Source organism: Malaclemys terrapin, chromosome 1, assembly GCF_027887155.1.
Source record: "Malaclemys terrapin pileata isolate rMalTer1 chromosome 1, rMalTer1.hap1, whole genome shotgun sequence".
NCBI lineage: Eukaryota > Metazoa > Chordata > Testudines > Emydidae > Malaclemys > Malaclemys terrapin.
In genome coordinates this window covers 239,375,108-239,390,842 of record NC_071505.1, presented here as the reverse complement: position 1 = coordinate 239,390,842, position 15,735 = coordinate 239,375,108, and the positions used below count along the sequence as shown (strand labels likewise).

At 40.6% G+C, this 15,735-nt stretch overlaps 1 protein-coding gene across 4 annotated transcripts in view; it reads right to left on the bottom strand.

The window, feature by feature from the left end:
- Positions 1 to 487: 487 nt before the first annotated feature.
- NCK2 (NCK adaptor protein 2) overlaps positions 488 to 15,735 on the bottom strand; it is a 166,992-nt gene continuing 151,744 nt past the window's right edge. For all 4 annotated transcript variants that reach the window (XM_054010484.1, XM_054010495.1, XM_054010476.1 and 1 more), the window contains one exon: positions 488 to 1,890. In XM_054010484.1, coding sequence (XP_053866459.1) covers positions 1,696 to 1,890 — 195 coding nt within the window. In that variant the 3' untranslated portion in view covers positions 488 to 1,695. The remainder of the gene's footprint in view (positions 1,891 to 15,735) is intronic.

Here is a 15,735-nt window from a genome sequence, read left to right as displayed (position 1 = left end):
CTAATAGCCATTGATGGACCTATCCTCCATTAATTTATCTTGTTTTTTTTTAACCCTCTTTCAAGCCTTTCTCACACTGGGTTTTCAGCCACCTGTGCAAGTGCATAGCAAAGATGATTTAAATCAAAGCAAATCATGCTGCACCGGTGTAAATCCTGTTCACATTACAGAGTCTCAGCCAGTGGATGAATTCCCAGGGTAAATAAGGAATCATATTTCAATGACAGATAAAACGACAAATAAAACAAAAGGTGAAGGCCTTAGGAAGGCTTCCTTTTGCATTTTCATTAAAGCAGTTTACGGTCTTCCTCATCATAGTAATCAATACTGAAAACATTACAGAGTATTTTTCATTACCTACAGTATGTTGCTCAATTTTTTTTCTTCTCAGACCAAATTCAAAATACACAAATTCCATATTTCCACTATTTCGCCTTACTAAACCAACACCATGACTACCACTCAAGGATAAATCCAGTACTCCATCTTGACATAATATCTTTTTTATTACAATATCCAAAAAACTGGGTATGCAAGAATTTGAGATCTCAAGATCTCTTCTTCAATCTCAGGAATGTGCCATCTCAAGACTGTATATTTAAACCATAAAGGAGTTTAAATGTAAAGAAAAGAGAAAATGCATTTTCTTCATAAACATTCTGTGTGTCTCCTACTACCAATCCCACCAATCTGTAAACCCTGAAGATTTTCTCTATAAAGCAAATATATATATATCTATATATAGAATAGTGTTGGTAGCCCGCCCACCCCACCCCAAGATCAGTTTTTATTAATCTTCTGTATTAGTGTCAACAATCAGCTACAGATACATATTACTTCGAGAATTAAATACATAATTGTTTAATTCAAACAAGCAGAAGGGCAAGAGGAAAAAGCATTATGTGGATGGCACATTTGGTTGTAGATTACCAAAACATTCAGCCTTTACAATTCAATGATTCTTTCTCTAGCAATCAATGTAAAAAAGAAAATTCCTCTCTGTTGCAATTACAGACCAAAATACACTAGATAGTTTTCTTTTACTACAATCTTACCATAGTAGATTAAGAAGTACTATTACAAAATGCTTTAATTAGTGTACTCTTTACAAAGAGTTAAAGAGGCAATGTAATAGCAGAGTACAGTGTAAAGAGTGCTTCTAGGAACTAGGAATTTTTGTAATATACTACTTGGTAAGCAAAATAGCTACAGAACTCACTGCCACAACTGTTATGTCTACTATATCTCACTTAATTAGCTGCAGCTTCAGTGCATTCAAACTGTGCCCGATGTCTCTCAAATGAACAGTTCTGTCAGCATGAGCAATTTGAACAGATTAACACTGTTTTGAATTGAAAACACCCCTCATTTATTGGAACTAACTATGTAAACGTACACAGAAGAGGGGAGTTTAGAACTCAGGCATGAAAGTGAGTGCTTACAACGCCCATTTAAGTGAAATTTTCAACCTGAGGGGAGGTCATCTGAGATTAACAGAACCAAAAAGATAAAATAGGCAAACAAAACAAAACCAAACCAAAAAAGGACAATAACAACCAACAGAGCAAACACTTTGGAAAGAGCCCATTCTTTAAGCCTGCTTCAGGGAGTAGATTGCTCTGTTCTATAAAAGTGAATTAGGACCTAAGGCTTGAAAGTTATAAGAGGCCTAGGCGGCAGTGTCTATCTTCAAGGTCACTGAAGTGCTTTCACAAGATATAACTTTTCCCCATGTTCACTGGTGAAGATGGGAGCTTTTTTGTAGTGTTCCACCAATTCATCCATTGAATGAAATCGACGCTGGCCAATACAATAGACATTGTCCACGAGCTGCACCTTGAAATGTTTGTTCTTCCCTGATGCCTTTAGAGATACTGAGAAGTCACTGGGCTGTTGAAAGAGAGAGAGAGAAAAAAAGAAATTATTGCAAAGTGGTCAAAGAGAAAACACAAATTTGTGGTTTAAGGAGCAAACTGTGATATAAAGTAATTACAACATACTCTATTCTTTGTTCCACTGTATGGTGCTTTAGCTACTTAAGAAATCCAAATATCTATTATTCAATAAATAAATTCCCCCCATTATTAATATGTGCAGTTAATGGAAAGCTCCCCAGCTACATAGGCTAAAGTAGCAAGTGACTAAATTGCAAATAGTGCAAAACTTACTGGCTCAAACTAGCATCATAAGAATGACAAGAACAGAAAAAGACTAGAGTCATGTATGTTTTTTCCTATCGATAAACTCTCCCTAAAGTCAATTTTCTTATTACAATATTGCTTGGCTGAGGTGAGGCACAGAAGGGAAAATTCCCACGACTTTTAAAATCATGACCACAAGAGGGCCTTTCTTGCTCTGTGTTACAAAAGAAAAAACTTTCCACCCTTTAACTTTGTTAAAAAATATATGAGGAACAGCTATTGTTTATTTTCATTTTAAGAAAGTAGTATAGGACATAGAATACACATTTACAATACAAATCACCCAAATATAATACTAACCACATACAGTGAAATTCAATTTTTTTTTTAAACTTAACAATTATTTAAAAGATAAAACAGAACTATTCCATTTACTGTTTTTGACATCTATCAACTTTTTCCATGTACCAGCACATTGATTGCTTTAGTACATAGCACTAAAGTGAACATAAATAAATGGCTGCAAATGTTCTCCATGTCTACATTTTCCCCTGCTCACATGTGGCTTGGCCACTCCTTCATCCTACTGCCACTCTATTTTTAAAAGCAATTGGCAACACACTCTTTTAAAAAAAAGAGTGAACTTCCAATTTGCAGTTTTTATTTCACTGAACGTTCATTAAATTTAATACTAATTCTCACTTTAAATTCTTTCCAGTAGTTTTGGACCCAACTGTTGAAGTTGGGCTCTACTGTAGTATAAATGTTTAATAATGATAGCAACATTTATATAAATCAAAAGTTACGTAGTGAATGTCCACCTGACTATACCTCTAAGATCTGACCTACGCTACAGAGTTAGATTGACGCAAGGCAGTTTACTTCGACATAATTATCGAAGAGTCTACACTTAAATTTCGCTCTCGATGATGTAACTGCCCCTCTACGCCCACTTAACTGCACCTCCACAAGCGGCATAGAGTTAAGGTTGAAGTAATTAGGTCAAAGCAGTATCAGCATAGACACTGCATTGCTTACATTGACTGTTACTGGCTTTCAGGAACCGTCCCACAATGCCCCACACCGACAGTACAATCAATAAAAGCGCTCTTGGTGTGGATATACACTGCCGACTCAAGGAGCAAAGTGTGGAAAAGCACAAGCGATGTAATTACTGCGGCAGCTGTATGCCGATGGAAGCTAGGTTGACTTAATTTTGTAGTGTAGACATGGCCTAAATTTACTTTTCTATCAATGTCTCTGGTACAGAACATAATCACAGCTCTTATGGTAAATCAAACAAACATCACTGTGAATGCATTCTATATTCTAAGTCCTGTGTACTTAGTGTCATAATTAGACCAGGTTCATAATACGTGGCAACAACTCCTAACTTCTGTGGCAACAACCCCTAAATTCCACAACAACATTAATTTATTCCATTGTCACGAAACACCATTTATTCCCATTTACTCCCACACAAAAAAACAGAACTATGACTATTTTAACTGAAAATTTGTACTGGCATAACGTTCACAAGAGATTATTTTTGACAGTGACTTCTTTTGTGGATGGGTTTTCACTATGCTCTCCAGGCAGCCCAACTCCACTCCCTGGGACTTTGCTCCTGTGATGCTGTCCAAGCAGCCAGGTTCAGGCCATCCCTCTGTCTGCATGTGTCAAAGAAATTTGGAGGACAGGAGTGCAGAGCTTGTAGATGATTTTACATCTCATTTCCCTGGATCCAAGGGCTTCAGCTACTGCACTATTCCCCAGCCAGCCTAACTTGCCAGTTGAGCTGGGCAGAGAATGATAATTCAGTTTCATTGAGGATTTTGATATTTCACAGTTTAGTTTTGTTCCAATTAGGAATGAAAACCAACATTTTCTAAATTCTCTACTAAAGAGTCCTCCAATGTGGTCTGCTGAGGAGCTGGGCAGGCAAGCTGGCAGGGTTCTAGCGGATCGCTGCCTGGGTTCAACTGGAACTTTGCTGAAACTGAACCATCTCAGTGAAAACGTTTAGGTTTTAATGAATCCACAAATTCTGATGAACAATGTTTCATTGGAATTTTTCCAACCAGTCTATTTGCCAGCATAAATTCTTAGATTCCATTCCCCTTCTCTTCCTCCTCTCTCCCCCCCGCCCACACCACCACTCCCTGGCTGTAAATTGTAGGTTAGCTCTGGCTCTAACCCCCCTCCTGCCTGAGCTCAAAGGAACAGTGCAGTTTTCACTGTAATCCAATTAACTCCCCCTAGTGAGGAAAACTGGAAAGCAAGAGGCAGCTGCAGACCAGTCTTGACCAAGAAGGGAAACTGAATACAAAATATCATAAGCTTGCCTGCAAAAGCCAGATGCTGTGGAACTGCCGAGTCCATGGGCCCTGACTGAAATGAATAGGGCAGTTCACAGTTTTCAGAGCTATTGTTGCAGGCTCTCTGCACTGCATTGGTTTCAAATCTGTTCATGATTTCAAAGATCATCTTCACAATCATAAGAACTAGAACCATTCATTTAAAAAAAATAAAAGCTGAGACTGGAGCACGATTTTGCAGCAAGGGATGAATTCTGCAGAAAATTCTCTGACTGCCCTATCACAGAAGTGTCAAAGGGCACTGGCAATGGATAGCATGCCACTAACTTTACTTTCAACATGAAAATTAACAACATAGGGCTGTAGGAAACAATTTAGTAGGGCTAGCATGGAAGGGAGTAATAGAACACCAGCTTGTGAGAATCTGAGAAACAAGACCAAACCTTAATATTAAAGTCCTTCTAATTCCTTCTTCTGTAGGTAACACCTAGGCAAAACTCATTTAAAAATACTAACTGAAAAAAATCACTATTCTAACTGAAGACACAGGTATAAACAGAATGCCAGAATATGGAACTGAAAAAGCTACATCATGTCTGAAGCAAAACCAACAACTAAGCTAATCCTTTTGTGCTTTGTGGAGATTTAGTGCCCTCCTGTTTGGTGCAGTGTTGTTAGCTGAGCCTCAAAGCTATGATCTCAAGTATACATGTCAAAGCTCTTTACAAAGGTGGATAACTATTGTTATCTTTATAAAGATGAAGAACAGAGTTATGACAGTGAGTCAGGGGCAGAGCTCAGAACAGAACCTATGCCCTGTGATTTTCAGTCCTGTGCCCAAGCCACTGGCCCACACTTGCTACCATGTCATGTAGCCACACAAACTCCAGTATGTCATTGCACTATTACCACATTGCTTTGTTTTTTCTGACCTTTGAAATACAGTTCTGATTGAATACTCAATGTTTCATATTTTTTCCAGTCCCAAAGTTGCTAATTAGATTTTTGTATAATAGAAGAATTTAGCATCGCTTATTTTTCACCACAGCATGTTGTAAAGTTGCACCCTTTTGATGAACTCATATTCTTAAAACTGTGGAACAGCCTGTATAACTCTCTTGTGAGAGCCATCATCCGGTACAAAGAGATAGAAGAGCTTGAACAGCTGTTGCAAAAAATTGGAAACCCCTTTATTGGCCTCAAATTAGCGAGTAACAAGAATACAAGAAGAATCTGTGAAAATAATTGGACTTGTATTTATTTTGGTTCCTTCTCACTGCAAAGATACAAGTTAAATATTCAGAGAATGTTTTAAAAAATATCTGTGTAAACTATTGCTCTTTAAACTTAATCATACCATGCTACAGTGTGGTGGTTGAATGCAGCCTGAATTGGTTCCCTGCTGTCCTTGGATTTGTTCCAAGTTTGTTTGTTTGTTTATTTTTAAAACTGTTTTTAGGCCATTCTCTTTCAGCTTCTGGCAGATCTTCTCTCTTCTCCCACTTGAATTAACTGCTACATTTAGATGGATTGCATGCAAACTTCTCTTGCATAAAAGCCTCAGAAGTTACACACTCCTTAAAAGCACATTACAAGTAAATCTGAGTCTCTAGAACCTATAAGGTTGTCTGGTGATTCTGCAGCAGGATTATACAGCATAGCATCACGGCAGGGAACCTGTGAGTGTTTCTTTCCCCATCAGGGATTTACCTGAATTTCCCCATCAACCCCCCCCCCCCCCCCCAAGGCGGTCAACAGTACACACTTTAAAAGCATAAACAATAGATGATAAAACATTGGTACCTGAAAAAGCATAATAGGTTTGAAAAGCATGAACAGAGACTAGCTTCCTCACATAGCTGTTGTTTTTTTATGAGACGGTTGGTGCATTTGTTTTGGCGATGTTGGCCAACCTAATAATTTCAAATTATGATTTGTAAGCAAGGTCTGAATGAGCTCTCCCCTGACAGCTAGTGATGAGCTGGAGGACGGGGTTGGGGGAAGGCTTCAGGACCAGACTATATTTACATGAACACAACTACTCTGCCTGGGTATCCAGCAGACAGAGCTGTCTTGGCCAAATGATCGATTTTGCCTTGTGTTGGGTTACAAATCACTTTAGTATTGAATGTGGGGGTAATGGAATGTTATCCTTCTTGTATGAGTAAAGGGCAGAAGGACTGTACTTAGCCTGTCCTGAATGAGGGGGTCACCCACCCTCAACTGAACTGCACTTGCTAAGCAGTGGGTTTGGATGCCAGATCCCAGTGGGGAGAGAGAAGGGGTGGGGACAGGTAATTTGCTTGGTGGTGTGGGCTCTGCCTAAGAGTCATAGGCACCATTTGACCTACCCTTCTCCCCTGTTTAAAGATAGAGCTGATTAGACTCGATAGAGAGTTTTTTTGTTTGTTTGTTTGTTTTAAAGTGAGCACTAGAGCTGAAATCACTGATAATCAGGTGTAAGTGCTTAGACCTGCTGGGGGACAGTGTTTTGGTGGAAGAGACAATCCAGCCTGCACTAGCAGTGAGGTTCTCCCACTGAGAGCTGTGTGGAACCTCAAGGGACCGACTCACAGAGGTCACAGTGGCTGGTGGCAGCAGGTGATGGCGCAGCACCACTGGCAACTGAGCAAGTGGCGAGCAGCTGGAGGAACGAGCAAAGTGCCTTCTCCCCCACCACTATCCAAGGTGGGAGGTGAACTCACACAAAAGAATCTCTGAACTCTGGGTCTCCACTGACCAAGGACAATAACTATGAGTGGAATGCAGTGGAGGGAAAAGGGAGAGGCACGTTAAAGGAACATTTGTTTATTGGACTATGTTATCGTGATTTTGCTCCAGAATGCCAGCTTTGCGACTGGGAAACTTATATAAATATACATTTGCTAATAGGCCAAGATTTTAAAATGCATTATTTGCCAAGATCATTATCTCACATTGTCACTATCTCAAGAGATCGTTATCTTGGGGAGTTTCTATATTAAACATTTTTATTATTATATTATAATTAATTTTTAGGTAACAGGCATACTGGATCAGAGCAGTGGTCCCTCTAGCCCAGTATCCTGTCTTCCGACAGTGACCAATGCCAGGTATTTCAAAGGGAATGAACAGAACAGGCAACCATCGAGTGATCCAACCCCTGCTGTTCACTCTCAGCTTCTGGCAAACAGAGGCTAGGGGCACTTGGAGTATGGTGTTGCATCCCTGACCATCCTGGACCTATCCTCCATTAACTTAACTAGTTCTTTTTTGAACCCCGTTATAATTTTGGCCTTCACAACATCCCTGGCAAAAAGTTCCACAGGTTGACTGTGCGTTGTATGAAGTAGTACTTCCTTTTCTTTGTTTTAAAATTGCTGCCTGTTAATTTCATTGGATGACCCCTACTTCTTGTGTTATGTGAAAGAGTAAATAACATTTCCTTATTCACTTTCTCCACACCAGTCAAGATTTTATAAACCTGTATCATATTCCCTCTTAGCTGTCTCTTTTCCAAGATGAAAAGTCCCAGTCTTTTAAATCTCTCCTCATATGGAATCTGTTCCATGCTCCTAATCATTTTAGTTGCCCTTCTCTTCACATTTTCCAATTCTAATACATCTTTTTTTGAGATAAGGTGACCAGAACTAAACGCAATATTCAAGATGTGGGGGTACCATGGATTTATATAGTAAAAGTGGAGGAGCTTGGTTTGCCAAACTGATCAGCAAAGCCAATGCTGGCAAACTATGTGAAAAGGCTGCAAAATACCAAGCCTCTGGACTACACTGACATGCAGAAAAAGCCTTATAAGCCAGTCACTGTCAAAGCCAATTTTAGAAGTACTTAATGAGGCTGTTAAGAATGTTGGAGACCCAACACAGTTTATGCGAAGAAACATGGCTGTCGCATCATACTTTCTATTTAAGCAAGAGATATCACACACTACAAAATGGAGGCCAATGTTAAGCACATTGTCACTTGTTAATCCTGAAGTCGGAAACTGGTTCCTAACAAAACCGGCAAATGCTCACCATTTTTCTGCAAGAAATTCAACTGATTGGTTAGAAGCATATGGTGAACAGTGGAAGACTAAGCAGCTGAAATAGTGAAGAACTCTCTCACTACATTAAAAATATGTGTATACATGGCTGATGAATGCACCAATTCAAATGGGCATCAAATATTAAGTCATTGTGTACGTTACCTTGATATCAGTATAGGCCAACAGATGCAGGTTGTAGAAGACACATCGGCTGCATCTGTGACAACCCACATCTCAGAAGAGTTAAATGCTTGTAAACTGAACCCCTAACAGATGGCTGCTTGTGCATTTGATGAAGCTGCAAAACTTCTTTGGAAGACATAGTGGAGTACAAGCTTTGCTCAGAGAAAAGTGCAACCCTAATCTCTCCTATGCACACTGAAGAGGCCAGTTAGCACTCCAGCTAGCACTAGTACGAGCTACAGAATCTGCAAAAGACATTTAAAAAGACATAAATTTAATGTCTTCATTATACTCTTTTTTTCAACAAGAGTCCAAAAGGACTGAACGTCTCGAAAAAAAAAAAATAGAAGATACACTAGGACTGAAGTTCAAATTAGTCCAACCTGGGAAACCCATTGGCTTTCTCATGAGCGATGCTGGGCTGTTGCATTAAAATTACTGCAACTGTTATTACTGACTTTGGAAAGTATCTACTGAGATGGGACAGATCTAGAGTAGTGAGGCTGGGGGACTACTTTTGCTACTAAGTTAAGAGAAGACTATCGCCATTCTCTCATATAAGCAGGGCTTTGGAGCGGAGCCCGGAGCTGCTCCGGAGCAGTGGAGCTACAGGTTTTTGCCTGGAGCTGGAGCGGAGCCGGAGCATTGCTCCAAAGCCCTGCTCATAAGTCTACTGTTACAATGCCATCCAGGTATCTGCTACAATAGTAGTAGAACTTTGTCCAGCAATAGAAGCTACACTTGGATCAATGAGAGAGATATCCATTGAAAACATACTGGAAGAAGCAAAGACTTCAGTCCAGAAGTTGACTTGCATATCTACAACAGCGACTTCTAGATTGTACTCAATCTCTACGTGGCTTTTACAGCTGCCTGTCTTATAAAACACTGACAGCTGAGTGGAGTGAGGCACTACCAGCAATAGGGCTGCTATGTGATCAGGACACAATAGAGAATTTGAACACACAGTGGAATATCATATAATGAATGAATGAAGATTTGACTTCAAATTCTTCATCATGACTAGTGTTTCTACCCAATCTTTCATGTTTCCAGGGATGAAAGAAGTAGGAATTCATCTCTTGCTACTTCCAGTCCAAACAGTTACAGTTAAGCGTTCTTTTCCTCATTGAATAGAATTTTGTGCAATCATAGAATCATAGGACTGGAGGGGACCTTGGGAGGTCATCTAGTCCAGTACTCTGCACTCATGGCATCCCTAGATCATCCCTGACAGGTGTTTGTCTAACCTGCTCCTAAAAATCTCTAATGATGGAGATTCCACAACCTCCATAGGCAATTTATTCCAGTGCTTAGCCACCCTAACAGTTAGGAAGTTTTTCCTAATATCCAACCTAAACCTCCCTTGCTGCAATTTAAGCCCATTGCTTCTTGTCCTATCCTCAGAGATTAAGAAGAACAATTCATCTCCCTCTTCCTTGTAACAACCTTTTATATACTTGAAAACTGTTATGTCCCCTCTCAGTCTTCTCTTTTCCAGACTAAAGAAATCCAGCTTTTTTCAATCTTCCTTCATAGGTCAGGTTTTCTAGATCTTTAATCATTTTTGTTGCTCTTCTCTTGACTTTCTCCAATTTATCCACATTTTTCCTGAAATGTGGCGTCCAGAATTGGACACAATACTCCAGTTGAGGCATAACCAGCGTGGAGAAGAGTGGAAGAATTACTTCTCGTGTCTTTCCCTCCCAGTTTGGTATCATCCGCAAACTTTATAAGTGTACTCTCTCTGCCATTATCTAAATCAGTGGTTCTCAAACTTTTGTACTGGTGACCCCTTTTACATAGCAAGCCTCTGAGTACGAACCCCCTTATAAATTAAAAACACATTTTTCTATATTTAACACCATTATAAATGCTGGAGGCAAGGCGAGGTTTGGGGTGGAAGCTGACAGCTCGCAACCCCCCATGTAATAACCTTGCGACCCCCTGAGGGCCCGCAGTTTGAGAATCCCTGATCTAAGTCATTGATGAAGATACTGAACAGAACCAGACACAGAATGGATTCCTGCGGGACCCCACTTGTTATGCCCTTCCAGCATGACTGTGAACCACTGATAACTACTCTCTGGGAATGGTTTTCCAACCAGTTTTGCACCCACCTAACAGTAGCTCCCATCTAAGTTGCATTTCCCTAGTTTGTTTATGAGATCATACGAGACACTATCAAAAGCTTTGCTAAAGTCAAGATATACAACGTCTACCACTTCCCCCCATCCACAAGGCTTGTTACCTTATCAAAGAAAGCTATCAGGTTGGTTTGACAAGATTTATTCTTGACAAATCCATGCTGACTGTTATCTATCACCTTCTTATCTTCTAGATTTTGCAAACTGATTACTTAATTTTTTGCTCCATTATCTTTCCAGGTACAGAAGTTAAGCTGACTGGTCCATAATTCCCCGCGTTGTCCTTATTTCCATTTTTATAGATTGGCACTATATTTGACTTTTCCAGTCTTCTGGAATCTCTCCTGTCTTCCATGACTTTTCAAAGATAATTGCTAATGGCTCAGATATCTCCTCAGTTAGCTCTTGAGTATTCTAGGATGCATTTCATCAGGCCCTGTGACTTGAAGACATCTAATTTGTCTAAGTAATTTTTAACTTATTCTTTCCCTATTTTAGCCTCTGATCCTACCTCATTTTCACTGGCATTCACTATGTTAGGACACGTCTTCACTAGCAACGTTAAAGCGCTGCTGTAGCAGTGCTGCAACATGGCTGTGTAATCGCAGCTATAAAAACCCCACCCCCATGAGGGGAGTAGCTACTGTCTACACTGGCGCTCTACAGCACTAAAACTTGCAGCGCTCAGGGGGGTGTTTTTTCACACCCCTGAGCGAGAAAGTTGCAGCGCTGTAAAGTGCCAGTGAAGACAAGGCCTTAGACATGCAATCACCAGCAACCTTCTTGGAGAAAACTGACACAAAGAAGTCATTAAGCACCTCTGCCATTTCCACATTTTCTGTTACTGTTTCCCCCCCGTCATTGAGTAATGGGTCTACCCTGTCCTCGGTCTTCTTCTTGCTTCTAATGTATTTGTAAAATGTTTTCTTTATGTCTCTAGCTAAATTTGATCTTGTTTCGCACATTGGTCTTTCAAATTTTATCCCTACATATTTGTGTTAATTGTTTATATTCATCCTTTGTAATTTGACTGAGTTTCCATTTTTTGTAGGACACTTTTTTGGTTTTTAGATCATTGAAGATATTCCGGTCAAGCCAGGGTGGTCTCTTCCCATACTTCCTATCTTTCCTATGCAGTGGGATAGTTTGCTCTTGTACCCTTAATAATGTCTCTTTGAAAAACTGCCAACTGTCTTCAATTGTTTTTCCCCTTAGATTTGCTTTCCATGGCATCTTACCTACCAACTCCCTGAGTTAGCTAAAGTCTGCCTTCTTGAAATCCATTGTCTTTATTGTTCTGTTCTCCCTCCTACCATTCCTTAGAATCACGAACTCTACCATTTCATGATCACTTTCACCCAAGCTGCCTTCCACTTTCAAATTTTCAACCACTTTGTCAAAATCAAATCTAGAACAGCCTCTCCCCTAGTAGCTTTCTCCACCTTCTGAAATAAAAAATTGTCTCCAATACATTCCAAGAACTTGTTGGATAATTTGTGCCTTGCTGTGTTATTTTCTCAACAGATGTCAGAGTAGTTGAAGTTCTCCATCACCACCAATCTTGTGCTTTGAATGATTTGGTTAGTTGTTTAAAAAAAGCCTCATCCACCTCTTCTTCCTGGTTAGGTGGCCTGTAGTAGACCTCTACCATGACATAACTCTTGTTTTTTACCTCTATTATCTTTACCCAGAGACTTTCAACAAGTCTGTCTCCTATTTCCATCTCAACCTCAGTCCAAGTGTAGACATTTTTAATATATAAGGCAATACCCCCTCCTTCTTCCCTGCCTGTCCTTCCTGAGCAAGCTGTACCCTTCTATACCAATATTCCAGTCATGTGTATTATCCCACCAAGACTCTGTGATGCCAATTATGTCAGAGTTTATTTACTAGCATTTCGAGTTCTTCCTGCTTATTCCACATACTTCTCACATTAGTTGCCTTCTGCTTGATCATGAGCATATCATGAAGGACTGGAAGCATCAGAGACATGAGAAGCCACCAAAGATGAACGCACTGCATTCGAGAAGTTCATTAACAGAGTTGTGGAAAATTACAAGAAGAAACCAAGAAGGATGTTGATGTTGTGCTTCATAATAGGCCTTAGTAGCCAACTTTAATTTGTGATGTTTTTAAAACATGAGTTAAATCTAATAAAATGGTCATGAAACATTTTTCAGTTTTTACTATGGTGCCATACAACCCACCTTCGCCCTCCTGGTCTCACCTCTCTTTGCCCATCTCCCCCCCTGTAAATTCAAACATCCCTCCTAATTTCAATTTCTGGGGAAAACACTGTCCCCAGTTATGATGGAAGAGAATTACAGTCTAGCTGTAAATTACTAAAAGGGAAAATTGAAAATTTGCAGCTTTTCAGTCCAAAATACACTATTTCTTAAAAATGTGTTGGATTCCTGTGATTTCAATTGCTGTTTATCTATAGCAGTGCTTAAAATGGGGAGAGGCAGATCATAAGGGGTGGCAGACTCAGCAAAAAATTAAAAATTGAGCCAAGTCAGCAAAGGATGCTAGCACTCTTTCCAAAGCTGCTGCTTCCAACTTATGATAGACCTCCCACTCTTTTCAGACCACCTTTAAGTACTGATCTATGGGATGACAGAGAGGTGGCTGGTGCCCAAAGTAAGTGATGAGACTGCAGTTAGAAAGCTGTTCCCACATCCCTCTTGTTCTCCACTGCAGGTTGATCCTATTTTCAAAAGTAAAAAACAGGGACTTTTTTCCAACCCAGGGTACATCTACACTACAGGGGGGAGTCGATTTAAGATACGCAAATTCAGCTACGTGAATAGCGTAGCTGAATTCGACGTATCGCAGCCGACTTACCCCGTTGTGAGGACGGCGGCAAAATCGACTTCTGCGGCTTTCTGTCGGCGGCGCTTACTACCACCTCCGCTGGTGGAGTAAGAGCGCCGATTCGGGGATCGATTGTCGCGTCCCATCGGGACGCGATAAATCAATCCCCGAGAGTCGATTTCTACCCGCCGATTCAGGCGGGTAGTATAGACCTAGCCCCAATGGAATACAATTGTATTTAATGTTAAAAAAGCAAGCACAGACCTGAGACTATGGCTTATTTACCAAGACTCTTTTTGAAATATACTGGTCTCCACATAGGCTAATGGGCCTCATGAATGCTGATCACAGTCAGAAATGTAACTTCCTTGTTGCTATATTAGCTCATATGTTTTGGGAGTGCTCCTATATCATGAACTTCTGATATGAGTTGGTTCACTGACCCAATCTGACTCTGGATGCTAAGTTGGAGTTGCACCCCCTTCAATTTTGTTCTTGGATATATTCCTGATACCTGAATGTTATGTGGTAACAAGATGGCATAGTTCCAACATGCAGCTTTGGTCACTAAAAAATGAATCCTGCAGAAATGTTTGGAAGGCATCAAACACTGATGACTGGCTCACCTCGCAGATAACAAATGACTGGGATTCTGCAGAAGAGGAATACCCAAAAAATACTAAGGAGTTTGGGCTGACTTTTTAGGGTTCTATAATTAATATAGACTCTGAAGATAGATATGCTGCTTCCCCCTACCCTCCCTTTACTCTAACCCTCTTTATTTAGTTTTTGTATTATGAATAATCTGGTATTTTGGTGCAGTTGGAAACATTAATAAATTATAAACATTAAAAAAAAAGCTGGGACTTTTTTGTGGGGATTGCCACAGGAAGCATTTCAGTGGAGTATAAAGGAAGACGCTGGGGAAGTAGGAAGAAAAAGGGATCTGATCTTCCTATTCCCCCTTTCAGAATGAAAGGGAAATGGTTACTAACCTTTAGCAACCTAACTGTTGTTCTTTGAGATGCGTTGCACATGTCCATTCCATGTTTGGTGACTCCCATGCAGTACCATAGGAGATGGGATCAGAGTTCATGGACATGCTGACCACAACATGGCTTAACCAAACCTGGCATCATCTCTAGCTTGCTGGGCGATGGTGTAGTGGGAAGAAAATGTATGTACTGATGACCAAGTCATCTCTCTGCAGATGTCCTGGATCAGCACCTGGACCTCATAGAATGGGCCGTCACTATAGCCAGTGGTGGGACACCCGCCTGCTCGTAGCATGTGTGAATGCATGATGTGATCCAGGATGAGATCCGCTCAGCCAAAATAGGAAGGACTTTCATCTTGTCTGCTACTGCCACAAACAGCTACGTAGATCTATGGAATAGTTTTATCCTCTCAATGTATAACAACAGGGTGCATCTAACATCCAGTGTGTGGAGACGTTGCTCCTCCCTGTTTGTGTGCAGATTTGGGGGGGGGAAACGGCAAAAAAATAGCCTGATTACTAGGGCCCTACCAAATTCACAGTCCATTTTGGTCAATTTCACAGTCATAGGATTTTAAAAATAGTAAATTTCATGATTTCAGATATTTACATCTGAAATTTCACGGTGTTGTAACGGTAAGGGTCCTGACCCAAAAGTGGATTGTGGGGGACTCGCAAAGTTATTGTAGGATGGTTGCAGTATTGTCAAGTTTACTTCTGCGCTGCTGCTTACGGGAGCGCTGCCTTCAGAGCTGGGCTGCCATAGAGCAGTGGTTGCTGGCCAAGAGCCCAGCTTTGAAGGCAGCGCCGCCACCAGCAGAGCGCAGAAGAGTGGCATGGTATGGTATTGCAACCTTTACTTTTGCGCTGCTGTCTTCAGAGCTGGGCCTTCAGTCAGCAACTGCCACTCCCTGGCTGCCCAGCTCTGAAGGCAGCAGTGTAGAAGGGTGGCAATACTGTGACGCCCCTAGAATAACCTTGCAATTCCCCCCCTCCCCTTTTTGGGTCAGGACCCCCAGTTCAGGAATCACTGATCTTCCATGTGAAATCTGTATAGAACAGGGTAAAAGTACACAAAAGATCAGATTTCTTGGGGAAAGACCAGATT